General features: G+C 40.7%; 2 protein-coding genes across 2 annotated transcripts in view; one reads left to right on the forward strand and one right to left on the reverse strand.

Moving 5' to 3' along the window:
* Positions 1–13,225, forward strand: part of RSL24D1 (ribosomal L24 domain containing 1) — a 922,223-nt gene that overhangs the window by 321,751 nt on the left and 587,247 nt on the right. The window lies entirely within an intron of this gene.
* The window catches only part of UNC13C (unc-13 homolog C), a 375,739-nt gene that overhangs the window by 26,251 nt on the left and 336,263 nt on the right, over positions 1–13,225 (reverse strand). The window contains exon 29 of the mRNA XM_050968692.1: positions 5,193–5,340. Coding sequence (XP_050824649.1) covers positions 5,193–5,340 — 148 coding nt within the window. The remainder of the gene's footprint in view (positions 1–5,192; positions 5,341–13,225) is intronic.

A 13,225-nucleotide genomic window follows, 5' to 3' on the forward strand; every position in this document is an offset into this window, starting at 1 on the left:
ATCTGACTAACAAACATGCAGTTTGTATATAAACCAACATTAAAGCAAAAAAAAATAAAATGAGAAGACTAAGGGCAAAATACTCCTCCTTCTGGCCATGGGGAGAAGAACCTCACTCAGCATAGATGAAGAATTTTCCCTGCAGTGTCCCTCTCCATCCATGGAATTTCTGCAGCACCTGAGGATCTTGGCTCAAAAGCTTTACTCTCCTGTGTCAGGGAAGGAGAGAGGGACACGCTTTGGAGACACTCTGGAGATCTACTGCAAGGAGGGGTCTAGAAGTCTGAAGCTGGAAAAGGGGTTGACTAGGCATTGGTGTCAAGGATTAAGAGTTGAACAGAGGGAAGTGAGATCCAGAATTTCAACAGGGTCTGAAACGTAAATGATCATGGCAAGAGAGGACTTCCAATCTCTAATTTCTACAGTCAACTTCCCTCAACCAGAGAGGTAAAACCAGGGATGAGTATTAGTACTATTTGACCTATCCACTGAATAGCAGTCAGGTGGCACTGCTGTCTCTGAAAGCACATGTTTTGCAAATGATGTGGCTGCCTCAGTCATGCTGACTGGATGACATGGTTATAATGTCACGATCAGGAGCGCAGCTATATAATAAGGTATTTCTGAGAATAATAATGAAGAAAATAGAGACCCTTGCTCTCTTCAGTTAAGCTTTGGCTTAGGCTCATAAGTTACTTTGCAAATTGTAGTTTAACAATTTGAAGACCAGGACTCGTTTGCTGAAGAAATTTGCAAATAATTTCAAATAAAGACCAAATGAGTGAATTTTATAATCTGTTTGCAGACAACAGCCAAGAGAAAACAGACAAAATGTAAGGTTCTGTTACTGAGACATCCACCAACATTAGATAGGAAGCAGAGTTATGCTTAAGCTGCTTTGAACCTGAGTTGCTTCTCATCTCTATCAATATTTAGAATTCACAGGTAGCTCAGGTTTCTCATTGAACATCTTAAAAGAATTGGCGTGTACAGTAAAATCATGCTAAGTTTTAAGATTTTTTATAAGATCTGTGTATATTTTGCAAATATGAGTATTTTATACGTCTTTACGTCTCTATATACTTGAAATTTAATCCTGAAAAATCTATTCTGCATTCTTTCTGTGTGTTTGAACAATTTGTAACTTTTAATATGAAAAAGTTTTCAGAGGTTGATCTGCTCCATTCAAAATGATTTTGCAAAAGATTAGACACAATCAATTGCTTTTTAATGTGGTTTTTTTTTACTGTATTTGGAAACTACACTGTCACTTTAAGTAAGAATGACCAAAGTAATAAAAATTACTAAACGGGTACTTCTCAAATTATATAAGGGAAAACTAGATTTTATCAACAAGAGTGAGCTTAAAAAAGACAAATCAATTTCAGTAAAAACAATTGATGTTATCACTAAATTTACAAGTAGCTGCTCATTCATTCATTAGTAAAGAAAAAATATAGAGCATAAAATATAAAACCGGAGGTTGATATTTAAAAAAGTAGAACCCTATTGCTCAAACAATTTGTGTGTGCATTTGTCTTCATTTGCACATGCATTACCCTAATTGGTTAGTTATCTAATTATTTCTGAACGCAAATTCCTGATTTGCATAAACATTCATTATAACTGCCAATAGCACAGCCACAGTTGGGAGAGACCAGGAATGAGAATAGATGAGTCCTTGCTTTCATAAGGAACATCAACAGTAAAACATTAGGAGATATATTTCCCTAGCCCTTATCCCCTGGTGGTACTTATGTTAACAAAAGTGTGCAACTACAGTCACACTAATATGTGCACAGCAATGCACACAGACCTCAAGCTTCTGTTAATGAAAATCAGGCCCTTCAGGTTTGTGGCTTGAAAATGGTAAATGATCTTTATTTTATAACTACAACCTGTGTAATTTTCTCTCTTATGCACATTTTCGTTATGACTTAGGGAAAAGCAAAGTGTATGTTAGAATTAGTAATTACTCATCTGCTGCCTAAATCTATATTGTATTATTTTATGAGAGGGAAAAATATTTTCCTTATACATTAGAGTTTTAAGCATTTTTCCGATGCATGAATTATTAATGAAGACCCTTAATGTAATGGAGCAGCTGCTCAGAAAATTATTCCTTACAATGAATCTTGAGAGCAAGTTGCAAAATTCATGTTGCGTGCCAGGTATTTAAATTGAAAGTAACAAATTGCACTTCAAAAGTAAAAGTAATTACTTTCCAGGTTAATGTTCAATTAAAACTGTTCTCACCCTCATGAGATGGAGCAAGATAATAATTACAGATCAGCAAATTGTATTTCCACTCAAAGACAGTAAGTGATGGACAGAGCCATTTTTAAAAGGCTCCTCACATTTGGTGAAATCTAGCGCTGATTTTTAGTATGCAGAAGTAACTCTGTAGTATGGAATTTTAATGTATGTTTTATAGCTTTCAGAACAGGAGCGGCGCCAGGGTTTCTGGCACCCTAGGCAGAATTCGGGGGAGGGAGGGGCGGCATTTTGCGCACTCCCCACGGGGCGCGTGGAAGCTTCGGGTTCTGCTCCCGTTGCACCACCGAAGGACCCTCCGCCGAAATGCCGCAGGCAACAACGGCAGTCATTGCCGAAATGTCGGCAGTAGCTCAATTGCCTGCCGCTGTTTTCCGCGGCACTGTCGGCGGCGGGTCCTTCTTCGGTGGTGCGACGGGAGCAGAACCCGAAGCTCCCGCAAATGCCGCCCCCCGAATCCTGGCACTCTAGGCGATCGCCTAGGGTTGCCTAATGGAAGCACCGACCCTGTTTCAGAACAATGGATTGTCAATTCCTAATAGGTGATAGCAGCCTTTGAAAGCAGCAGGAACTCATGTGGAGCCCTTTCATTGTTTGAAAATGTCCTCTCGAGTACTTGTTACTCTTCACTGGATAGAACCAGACCTTAAACATAGAAGGACTGATTCTCATTTACACTCCGGTCCCTTTATACTCCTGTAGCAGTGTAAAACAAAGTGCTAGAGCAGTGTAACCTAGCTCATAAACTCTTACGCTGTTCTCTGCTTTAATTTGACTGTCAATATTAGAGATTTGACATGGTCATATGGAGATGTTTAAAAATGCTCTGATGTGATTTTAGCTTGTCATGGTTAAAAATCAACATAAGGGAAAGAAAAAATGCCTTTCACTCTGAAAGCCACCCTGCTATTACAGGTGGATGTGGCAGAAAAACCTACATAAAAATGGGGAACCTTGTGTAAGCCTTGCCCTGCTCCTATGTAGGTCAATCATAAACTCCCATTGTTGTCAATGGGAGCCCATTTGAGCCAAAGACAGAGGCAGACTCTGCCCATGCTCTTTACCTCTGGGTCTGAAATTGCCCAGGTCCAAGGTTGAGACCTCTTGCAAATGGTTTTGGTTGAGACCTCTTGCAAATGGTGGTAGATCCCTTGTGAGTGCTCTTCTCTTGGGAGGCCAGGAATGGGGATATTAGGGTACTTACTAGTCAAAGCTGAAGTGTGCACTATATGGAAAAGTCAGCATGTATGTCAGACTGTGAAAGCACTAGGTTATGTGCAAGAGCCACACTTCATTATTCTCAGGTTCAAAGAAAATAGTATGTAGCATATCCTATTTGAGAGATATTTGCAGCCAATAATCTTTAGCGCCTTATGTTGTGAATCTCTATAGCTGCCAAAATATGATGTAGTGGGTCCCTCTCCCCAGTAATGGTATACACTATGGGCTAAGTTGTGTCGCCCTTACTCCTGCTGGTGAGCACTCTTAAAGTTTAAGGCCAGAAGGGACCACCAGATGACGTGGTTCAACTTCCTATATATCACAGACCTCCAGCATTCGCACATTAAACCCAACCAGCAAAATAAGCCCAAAGGAGAGTAGACTATTACATGCCACAGACAGAGATGAGGGAAAACTGAGGTGCATGGCTGCCTGTGGCCCCTGCAATGGAAGGGAAATGAAGTGAAATGGATATCCTGGCAACTGACCCTCACTCACCCATTGCAGAGGAAGGCAACCCCTCCTTCAAAGTCACTGCCAGTTGGACCTGGCAGAAAATGCCTTCCTGGGACCTCACTCAGGGCAATCAGTTAGACCTTGAGCATGTGAGCAAGAATCAGCCAGCCAAGTACCTGGTGTCATCTTGGAGCACTGTCCCTTCCCCATCCTGTGTTCGATCTCTAGCCATGGCCATCTCTGATTCTTCAGAGGAAAGAGACTATCCCCTCCAGGATATGTAACGGGGAGTCCCTGCCTGACCCCTGCAGGGGGCTTGCTGATGCCCTGAAGCATGAACTTTCAGGAACATAAGACACACTGAAAGTGAGCCCCACCCCCCCATCACAAGCAACCCCATCATCCAATTGTACCTACAAGTTTCTCCAGCTCTCTCTGAAAGCTAATTAAGCTGTTTGCTCCCACAACTCTTAATGGGAGGCTATTCCAAAACCATACCCCTCTTTTGGCTGGAAACCTTGTAATTTCCAGTGCAGCATTTCTACCATATAACTCATAACACCGTCTTCCCTGCAAGGAGACCAGAAGGTGCCTTCTCTTTAGCCAGTTCTTTAGCTACCTTGCAATTCTTGTAGTGATCTGCAGACCTTGATGACATTGATTTCAGAAGGACTATGCATGTGAGCAAGCAGTTTCCCACACGAGTAAAGGTTGAACACCTAGCTTTGTCGGTGTGTATGCATAACTTTAGGGTCAGAGCTTCAGCTAATGTAAATGAACTTAGCTGCACTGACTTGCTGACGTATACCAGCTGAGGACCTGGCCCATAGGGTAATCTCACACACTTGAGTGTATACAACTCATTGCATTGTTTGCCTAGGTAGATATGTATGTACCATAGAATCTATTATCCACCTGGGGTTTACTTATTGTTGAGATTGAATTTTTATTACCATTGCATTAACATGGCTTATATTAACATGGGCAGACTGCCAGCATTCCTGGAATGCATGGAACAGTGCTTTACTCTGAGTAGTCAAACTGAGTAGTCAAACTGAAATCAGTTGGACCGTTTGGCGTGTAAGATACTTACTGTGAAGTGCCGCCTCAAGACCATAATTATTAAAACTTCATAATATGTTTTGACAGTTATAATTGGCATCTATCAATAGCAAAATATTCATTTAAAATGTTAAAATCGTCTTTGCTACATTTCCAGCCCCAATGAACAAGTCACTTACTTTGAGATGTCTGAGTTGCTATAAATTTCTTTATCAAGGCATCAGTAGTTTGTGTATAAAGGCTAAGAGCATATCTCAGAGACTGTAGATCTGGGCTCTTCTCCAAGAAATTCTTTTTCAGCCCATTTCCTCCAGCATGAAAGTATTGCTAAAAAAGAAAAACATAGGTAAGGCATTGAGAGAAGTAGATTATCTGATAAAAATCTCTAGGTAAGACCTGATGTTTATATAGCAATATCTAGAATAAAACTGATTCATGCAGTGCTTAAAATTTACAATTTGTATCTTTGGGGATAGTTGTTATTGTCCACATTACAGTTTTTGTGTGGTCCCCCCTCCCCAAAAAAACACGTAAGTGTTATTTTAATCCCTCTTAAAATGTATATAACTCAAAAGCAGTTAAATGTGTGGGTTTTTTCTGTTCATGAAGTTACAGTCATCTCAAAACTATGGTTTACAGTGCAACTACAGAAACAAATTTCCTTTGACAGCATGCTTGGTGTGGTAGAAATCTGTCCAAGTGTAGAACTAAGACACTGTTTGGCAGAAAGGCATAATTCATGGTGGGAATCTTTGGATTGGTTATGGTGACAAATTTAGAGACTAGCTAGAGGTTCAGTGAGGGATTAGGATTACTTTCTAGTCTTCCAGTCTTATTCTACTCTGTAAAATTGGCATTGTGAGTTTCCATGGTTATTGTCTCTATACCAAAATTCCAGACAAAGATGGACTACAAGCTGTCAGTAACAGTATCTCTGAAAATGTCACAGCAAACCTGGTGGCTGAACTTTGTGACTTTGTCTTCACCCACAACTATTTCAGATCTGGGGACAATTGATACCTTCAAGTCAGCAGCAATGCTATGAGTACCTGCATGGCCCCATAGTATGCCAAAATATTTATGGCTGACTTAGAACAACACTTCCTCAGCTCTCGTTCCCTAGTGCCCCTCCTCTACTTGCGCTACACTGATGACATCTTCATCATATGGACCCATGGGAAGGAGGCCCTTGAGGAATTCCACCAGGATTTCAACAATTTCCACCCCACCATTAACCTCAGCCTAGACCAGTCCTCACAAGAGATCCACTTCCTGGACACTACAATGCAAATAAGCGATGGACACATAACCACCACCCTATACCAGAAACCTACTGACCGCTATACTTACCTACATGCCTCCAGCTTTCACCCAGACCACATCACATGATCCATTGTTTATAGCCAAGCCCTAAGATACAATCACATTTGCTCTAATCCCTCAGACAGAGACAATCATCTACAGGATCTCTATCAAGCGTTCTTATAACTACAGTACCCACTGGGGAAGTGAAAAAATAGATTGACAGCATCAGAAAGGTACCCAGAAGTCACCTACTACAGGACAGGCCCAACAAAGAAAGTAACAGAACACCACTAGCTGTCACCTTCAGCCCCCAACTAAAACCTCTCCAGCGCATCATCAAAGATCTACAACCTATCCTGATGGATGATCCCTCACTCTCACAGACCTTGGAAGACAAGCAAGTCCTCGCTTACAGAAGCCCCCCAACCTGAAGCAAATACTCACCAGCAACTACACACCATACAACAAAAACACTAACCCAGGAACCTATCCCTGCAACAGACCCTGTTGCCAACTCTGTCCGCATATCTATTCAATGGACACCATCATAGGACCTAACACATCAGCCACAACACCAGGGGCTCATTCACCTGCACATCTACCAATGTGATATATGCCATCATGTGCCAGTAATGCCCCTCTGCCATGTACATTGGCCAAACTGGACAGTCTCTACACAAAAGAATAAATGGACACAAATCAGACATCAATAATTGTAACATTCAAAAATCAGTAGGAGAGCACTTCAGTCTCCCTGGACACTCAATAATAGACCTAAAAGTGGCCATTCTTCAACAAAAAAATCTTCAGAAATATACTTCAATGAGAAACTGCAGAACTGGAATTAATTTGCAAACTTGACACCATCAAATTAGGCCTGAATAAAACTGGGAGTGGCTGGGTCACTACAAAAAGTAATTTTCCCTCTGTTGATACTCACACCTTCTTGTCAACTGTTGGGCATAGGCTACATCCACCCTATCTGAATTGGCCTCATTAGCACTGACTCCCCACTTGGTAAGGTAACTCCCATCTTTTCATGGGCTGTATTTTTATACCTGCCTACTGTATTTTCCACTCCATGCATATCATGAAGTGGGTTTTAGTCCACGAAAGCTTATGCCCAAATAAATTTGTTAGCCTCTAGGGTGCCACAAGGACTCCTAGTTGTTTTTGTCTCTTAGGGCTAGATTGTGACCCGCCCTAATGTGGCCATGCTGAGAAGTAAAACCCCATTCCCATGTACAGTGGTAGGGCTATTCATTACATCTGGCGTATGGAAAGAGGGGTGGTGGGAGGAGGGAATGGGCACAGTACAAATTCCCCCTGAAGTTTAGTAAGCTGCATCCCAAAAAAGAGGAACTAACTTACTATCACTTCCAGCTCAAAAGATAGGGACAGAGGATGAATTGTGACATTGAGTCACAGTTCCTTTCTGATTCTCCTCCTGGGGTGGTGCAACTTTGTGTCACCTGTATGCAGGGCTGTGCCTAAAGGCTCAATTTTAAACCACTATGAGTCTATATCAAAAATACCATTTGCAAGTAAAAAGGTTTTCTTTCCTAATTGCCATCCTTGCTTTAATTCCAAAAAGCCGGGGCTTGAAAACTGAAGCAGGATTCTCTCCCGGTTGCACATATCACCAATCCTGAAGGCCCTCTGTGATACCTCTGCTAATCATTCTCATCCCCAGGTGTTCTTCCGATAGCTGCACAAAGGTTGGGGTGGGCGGGTCATAAGGGAACTTCAAGGTAAGATATGACTTTTCTAGAGCAGTGGCTTTCAACCTTTACAGATTACCGTATGCCTTTCAGGAGTCTGATTTGTCTTGCATACCCCCAAGTTTAATCTCACTTAAAAACGACTTGCTTACAAAATCAGACAAAAATACAAAAGTCTCACAGCACACTATTACTGAAATATTGCTTACTTTCTCGTTTATACCATATCATAAAATTCATCAATTGGAATATAAATATTTCAGTATATAGAGTAGTATAAACAAGGCATTGTATGAAATTTTAGTTTGTACTGACTTCCCTAGTGCTTACGGAGCCTCTTGTAAAACTTAGCAAATACCTAGCTGAGTTAATGTACCCCCTGGTTGAGAACCACTTTTCTAGAGGTGAAGAAGGCCACCAAACAAGGAGCAGTCTCCTAAGTGTAACCCAGGACAATGATTTGCAGAGTAAAGGAAAATTAGACTGAGGGTGGTTTCCATCATCATCCATGGAGAAGAGATGTAAATGCTGTACAACGTCAACATCAATTTGCAGAAGCTTGTTGCATTCCTTCAGGTTCTAGGAATCAAGAGCCAAGAAGGAAAACAAAGAAGAAATGAGTGTTGGGAGGATATTGGGGCTACTTGAAGGCAGCTTGAGACAATATGCGCCCTCTTGGATATAGATCTAGAGTTAGCCAACAGAGAATACATCCGCTCTACACCCAGGCGGTAGCGTTGGTTGAGGGATACAACTCATTGCTGTGTTCTAGTTTATATGGCTCAGCAAAATCTGTAGTAACTATCTGTGGCAAAATAGATATGCAAACAGCAGCATGTTGGCTACCACTTCATCCACACATCTGCTGACACTTAAGGTCAATGGAAAAGTTGCTTTATATGTGCTTTGATCATCTAAGCTCCTTTTTACAACAGGGCAGTAGTTTCAAGTTAGTGTTGCAGGTGAAGTTTGGCAATTACTCAGAAAAGTTTCTTGCTGAGACCAAAAAGCAGAGGCTTGCTTGTACTTGGCCATGTTCAAAGGATCAACATGAAAGGATACAGCTGGAGCTACATGTATCATTCCATGATGAATGTGGGAGTAAACAGAAGAGTGGAGTGGCCAGGGGCCCTGGCTGGCAATTCTCACAGACAGTTTCTGGGAATAACAGGCCTGGTTTCATTGTAGTTTGTTTCATGGAATAGTGTGGGACTGTCTACCTTATGAATCTGCTTTAAAAGTCAACTGGCACCACGCATTTCACGAACAGCTGTACACCCATGCTGTACCCAACAGCAATGGAGTAATGCTGCCTCCCTTACCCTAATTTTCTCAAGAATTCAATGAAAGTGTGTAATCATGTGAATTCCCAATGAATTAGTTAGTGGCACACTTCTCAACTTCCCTTGTCTGGGATGTTTTAAAGTGTGTGCATGTTTCCATTACACCTTTTAATCAATTTATCAATGAGCCCTAAACATTGCTAATGACATTTCTTCATACCAAAATCACCGACTCTTCTTATCCTAATTGCTAAAGCACAGTACTGAAACTTAAAGTAAAAAGCAAACAAAAGCATTCCTAGAAAGAACCCTAGCCCAGGCATGTGATTCTGAGCGTGCATTTTTGCCCGTAAATGCTAGGTGTGCATTTAGAAAGCAGTCATACAACAAAATGTATACATACAACAAATGGCAAAGTAGCCAATATATGGGACATCTTTTTCCTAGATCTTTACAAGAAAAATCACCAATTTTCCCTTTCACAAAGTACATTAATCACAGAAAGGGGAGCGAGCAAGAAGAGGGCTACAAGAGATATTATAAAAAACAATTCACAAGGTACTGGAATGGAAATTCACATACAGGAAAAGAGATTTGTTGTAAAACTGCAGTTCGAGAAAAGTTATTTGGAGGGTGGTGGGAAGGCGAAGGAGAACAAAACTTGGGAAAACTGAGTCATGGGAGAAAAGGGATGATAAAGGTAGCACTGGAGACAATCATTTACAAAAAGGTTTTAGATAGAAGATGTGTTGGGAAATAGATATACAGTTGTTGCACTTAAAATGATTCATCCCTTTGGAAAGCAATTCCAGTATAGAGGGCTTTCCTGGCCACCTCTTACCTCAGCTGCAGGAAGCAGTTTGGTGTAGGGGGCCACAACAATGGTTATACTCCCTCTGAGAATCCCCTTATGCAGGGCTAATCCTCCAAGGGCTGGCTATGCTAACTTTAGGGCAGCTTTGTTGCAGTGGAGTAGCACAAAGCTATCTGATCACAACAAAAGAACCAGTCTCTCAACTAATGAAGCCTCGCAGCACCCATGTGTAAAGTGTAAAAACCCTGCTTTACAGAGGCATAAACTGTGGCAGTGAAAGGTTACAAGATTTGTCCTAGTTCACACAACAAGCCAGGGGAACAACTGAGACAATAACTTAGAATTTGACTCCCAGAACGGTCTCCTGGCTTTGGGAGGTACAGCAGTTATTTTTTACCTGCTGCAGACTTTACAGAAGTCCTATTCTGTGATCTAAACTCCTCCTAAATTGCAGTTGCTGTTTAGCTTTCCATTTTTATAGGAAACAAAGTTGATTTGAAATAGCCTATGAAGTGAAGTTTCTTATTGACATAGAATCCAGAGTACATTCTGATTAAACTGATCACCACTAAATGCCCTCAAAATACCCTACAAACATGAATAAATCTTGTCTGATAATGTTTAAGCATGGTAGATTGCCTGCATTTTTTATATTGCTTGGGAGTATGAAAAGCTAGAGCAGAATAAGGTTTAGCAGTGAATAGATTTTCCAACCTGGTTCCAATGGCTTATTGAAACTGATTTTCTTATAATATTCCCAAGGTAGGCATTCAAAAATGTCTCTCTCTATGCTACATTATTTTTAGAGACAATAAATGATATGGTGCTAAAACAATCTGGAGCTGGCCATCAGTCTCTGCTAGGGATGAATTGGCTCATATAAACCACAAGCTGTATGTCCAGCAAAGCATTTCGCCTGGCTGTTATGAACATCTGGAAATCAAGCCCATCTTTATTTCCATAACATAAGTGTTTGGAATGCAAACCTGATTCTCATTCTGTGTGAGGAAGGCATAAATATGAATAATAAAGAACTATACAGTTTAATTGAGCCAGGAAAGCCATTTTTCCTAATACTAAACATATCTGTCAAGGTTGCTACAGACAATATACTATACGGAGAGTGATAATATGCTATATTTAAGATGGATGGTCATTTTTCAGTGTGATGCTCTTCCAAGTGTTAACACAAATATAATATATTAAATGATAATTGCAGGTTGTTTGGTGAATTCATTTTTTAGCTCTAAAAAGAATCAGTAATAAATGGGAGTGTGGGAACAGTCTGTATAAAAATACTCATATTGGTTTTAAAGTTATATAAATCCACACATGACAATATTAGCAAAACCCAACATACATACGCAAACAGGAAAAAAACAATGAAGGCCAATGAATTCCTGGACTTCTATGCTAACATCCTCTCCTCCCTCAAAATTGCATCAGCATTCTCATGTTTCTCTCACTTGCACTTGTTTGCCTTTCAATAAAGTATATATGCCCCCATGTCACCTGAAATTCTTCACTTTTGTCATTCATGTTATAAATTAGGTGTCTTCATGAAGCAATTTCTGCCATGTCATGTTTAAAAGTGGGACACAGGAGCTTTTCTATCTTCTAATGACAAATCTCTTGGCACAACCCCGAGGCAATTACATTCCATTTTGAAAAAGACTGTGATTCTGTTGACTGAGAAAAATGATGTCGCAAATACAGTTTTGACTCAGTGGGTAACTTATGGTGCCATGCCAGTTCAGTAACATCTGACAAATGATCATGCAACAAGACCATGATTTTACTCCAGTTTATGAAATAAGCTTGCAATGATCAGAATACTGGATTAATAATTCTTAACTTTTGGTAGTTACTGCAAGTTCCATTGAGTTCGCAGGACATTGGAGCAGAATTCATACAAGGGGAAGAATTCCACAGGTTCTGCCAATTTATTATAGGTCCCAGGATCTTTGAAATGGGCGGATTGGCAGGTGCCCTGGAGGTTTTTCGCCTTCCCCTGCAGCGTGGGGCACGGGTCGTTTGCTGATGGTGTCTCTGCAGCTTGAGGTCTTCAAACCATTTTTGAGGATTTCAATAACTCGGTCCTGGGATAGGGGTTGTTATAAAATTGGATGGGTGGGGTTCTGTGGCCTGCCTTGTGCAGGAGGTCAGACTAGATGATCAGATTGGTCCCTTCTGACCTATGAGTCTATGAGTCTATGAGTCATTCATGACTTTCATCAAGTGAGCTAAGGGTACCACTGGGTTACTTAGCATTAAAATGATATTATCCTCTCGGCCTTTTGTAGTACTCCTCTTGCTACAATGCTAGAACTCTCCAAATATTTTGTGATTGCTTACACAAGAGGTTCCAAATCCATTATAAACAATATAGATAACAATGGGCAGCATTGTCTGGCACCTCTTCCATGTGCAAAGAGGTGAGACATTACTTTGTTAAACAAGACAAATACACTGGTCCTGAATATCTCTTCTTCGTTAAACTATGTAGTATATAAAATAGATATAGCCAGTCCATCCTCCTACAGGTCTTCTCTGCATCCAGAGATTTAGGCTGGTGTAAATGGACTTCAGTGGAGCTTGACAACCTGCACCATTGAAAATCTGGCCCATGGTGACAATAGGGAGGTGTGAGTCATGAGTGCTCTGTGCTATATATAATAAAGTCCGAATGTTTCAAGTGACTTCCTTCCTTTCACAAACCTACCTAGGAGGATTGCATAAAAGTGGCTAATGTCATCTCTGCACTAAGATCATGGTATAGCTATTTACTTCTGCATTTAAAAGTGATGTAAGTTATGGTTGATAGTTCAGACATGCTAGTACATTCCTAGACCATTAAGAAAATCACAGCTCTGTTGAGATGAGGCATGCTGCCTTTTCTCAGCTTCTAAGAAAACAAACTTCACTATCAAGGCTAACAGCTCTCAAACGATCCTCCCCTAGGGATTCAGCTGTGTTTAAGTGCTTTTTCACATTGTCTCACTTTATATATAGTAATATCTGAATACTGGGCTTGCTTAAAGACACACAAGAGAATGATACAATGGATAAGATTCTGTGTTATGCCTCTT

The sequence above is a fragment of the Gopherus flavomarginatus genome, chromosome 9 (genome assembly GCF_025201925.1).
Source record: "Gopherus flavomarginatus isolate rGopFla2 chromosome 9, rGopFla2.mat.asm, whole genome shotgun sequence".
Classification (NCBI taxonomy): Eukaryota; Metazoa; Chordata; order Testudines; family Testudinidae; genus Gopherus; species Gopherus flavomarginatus.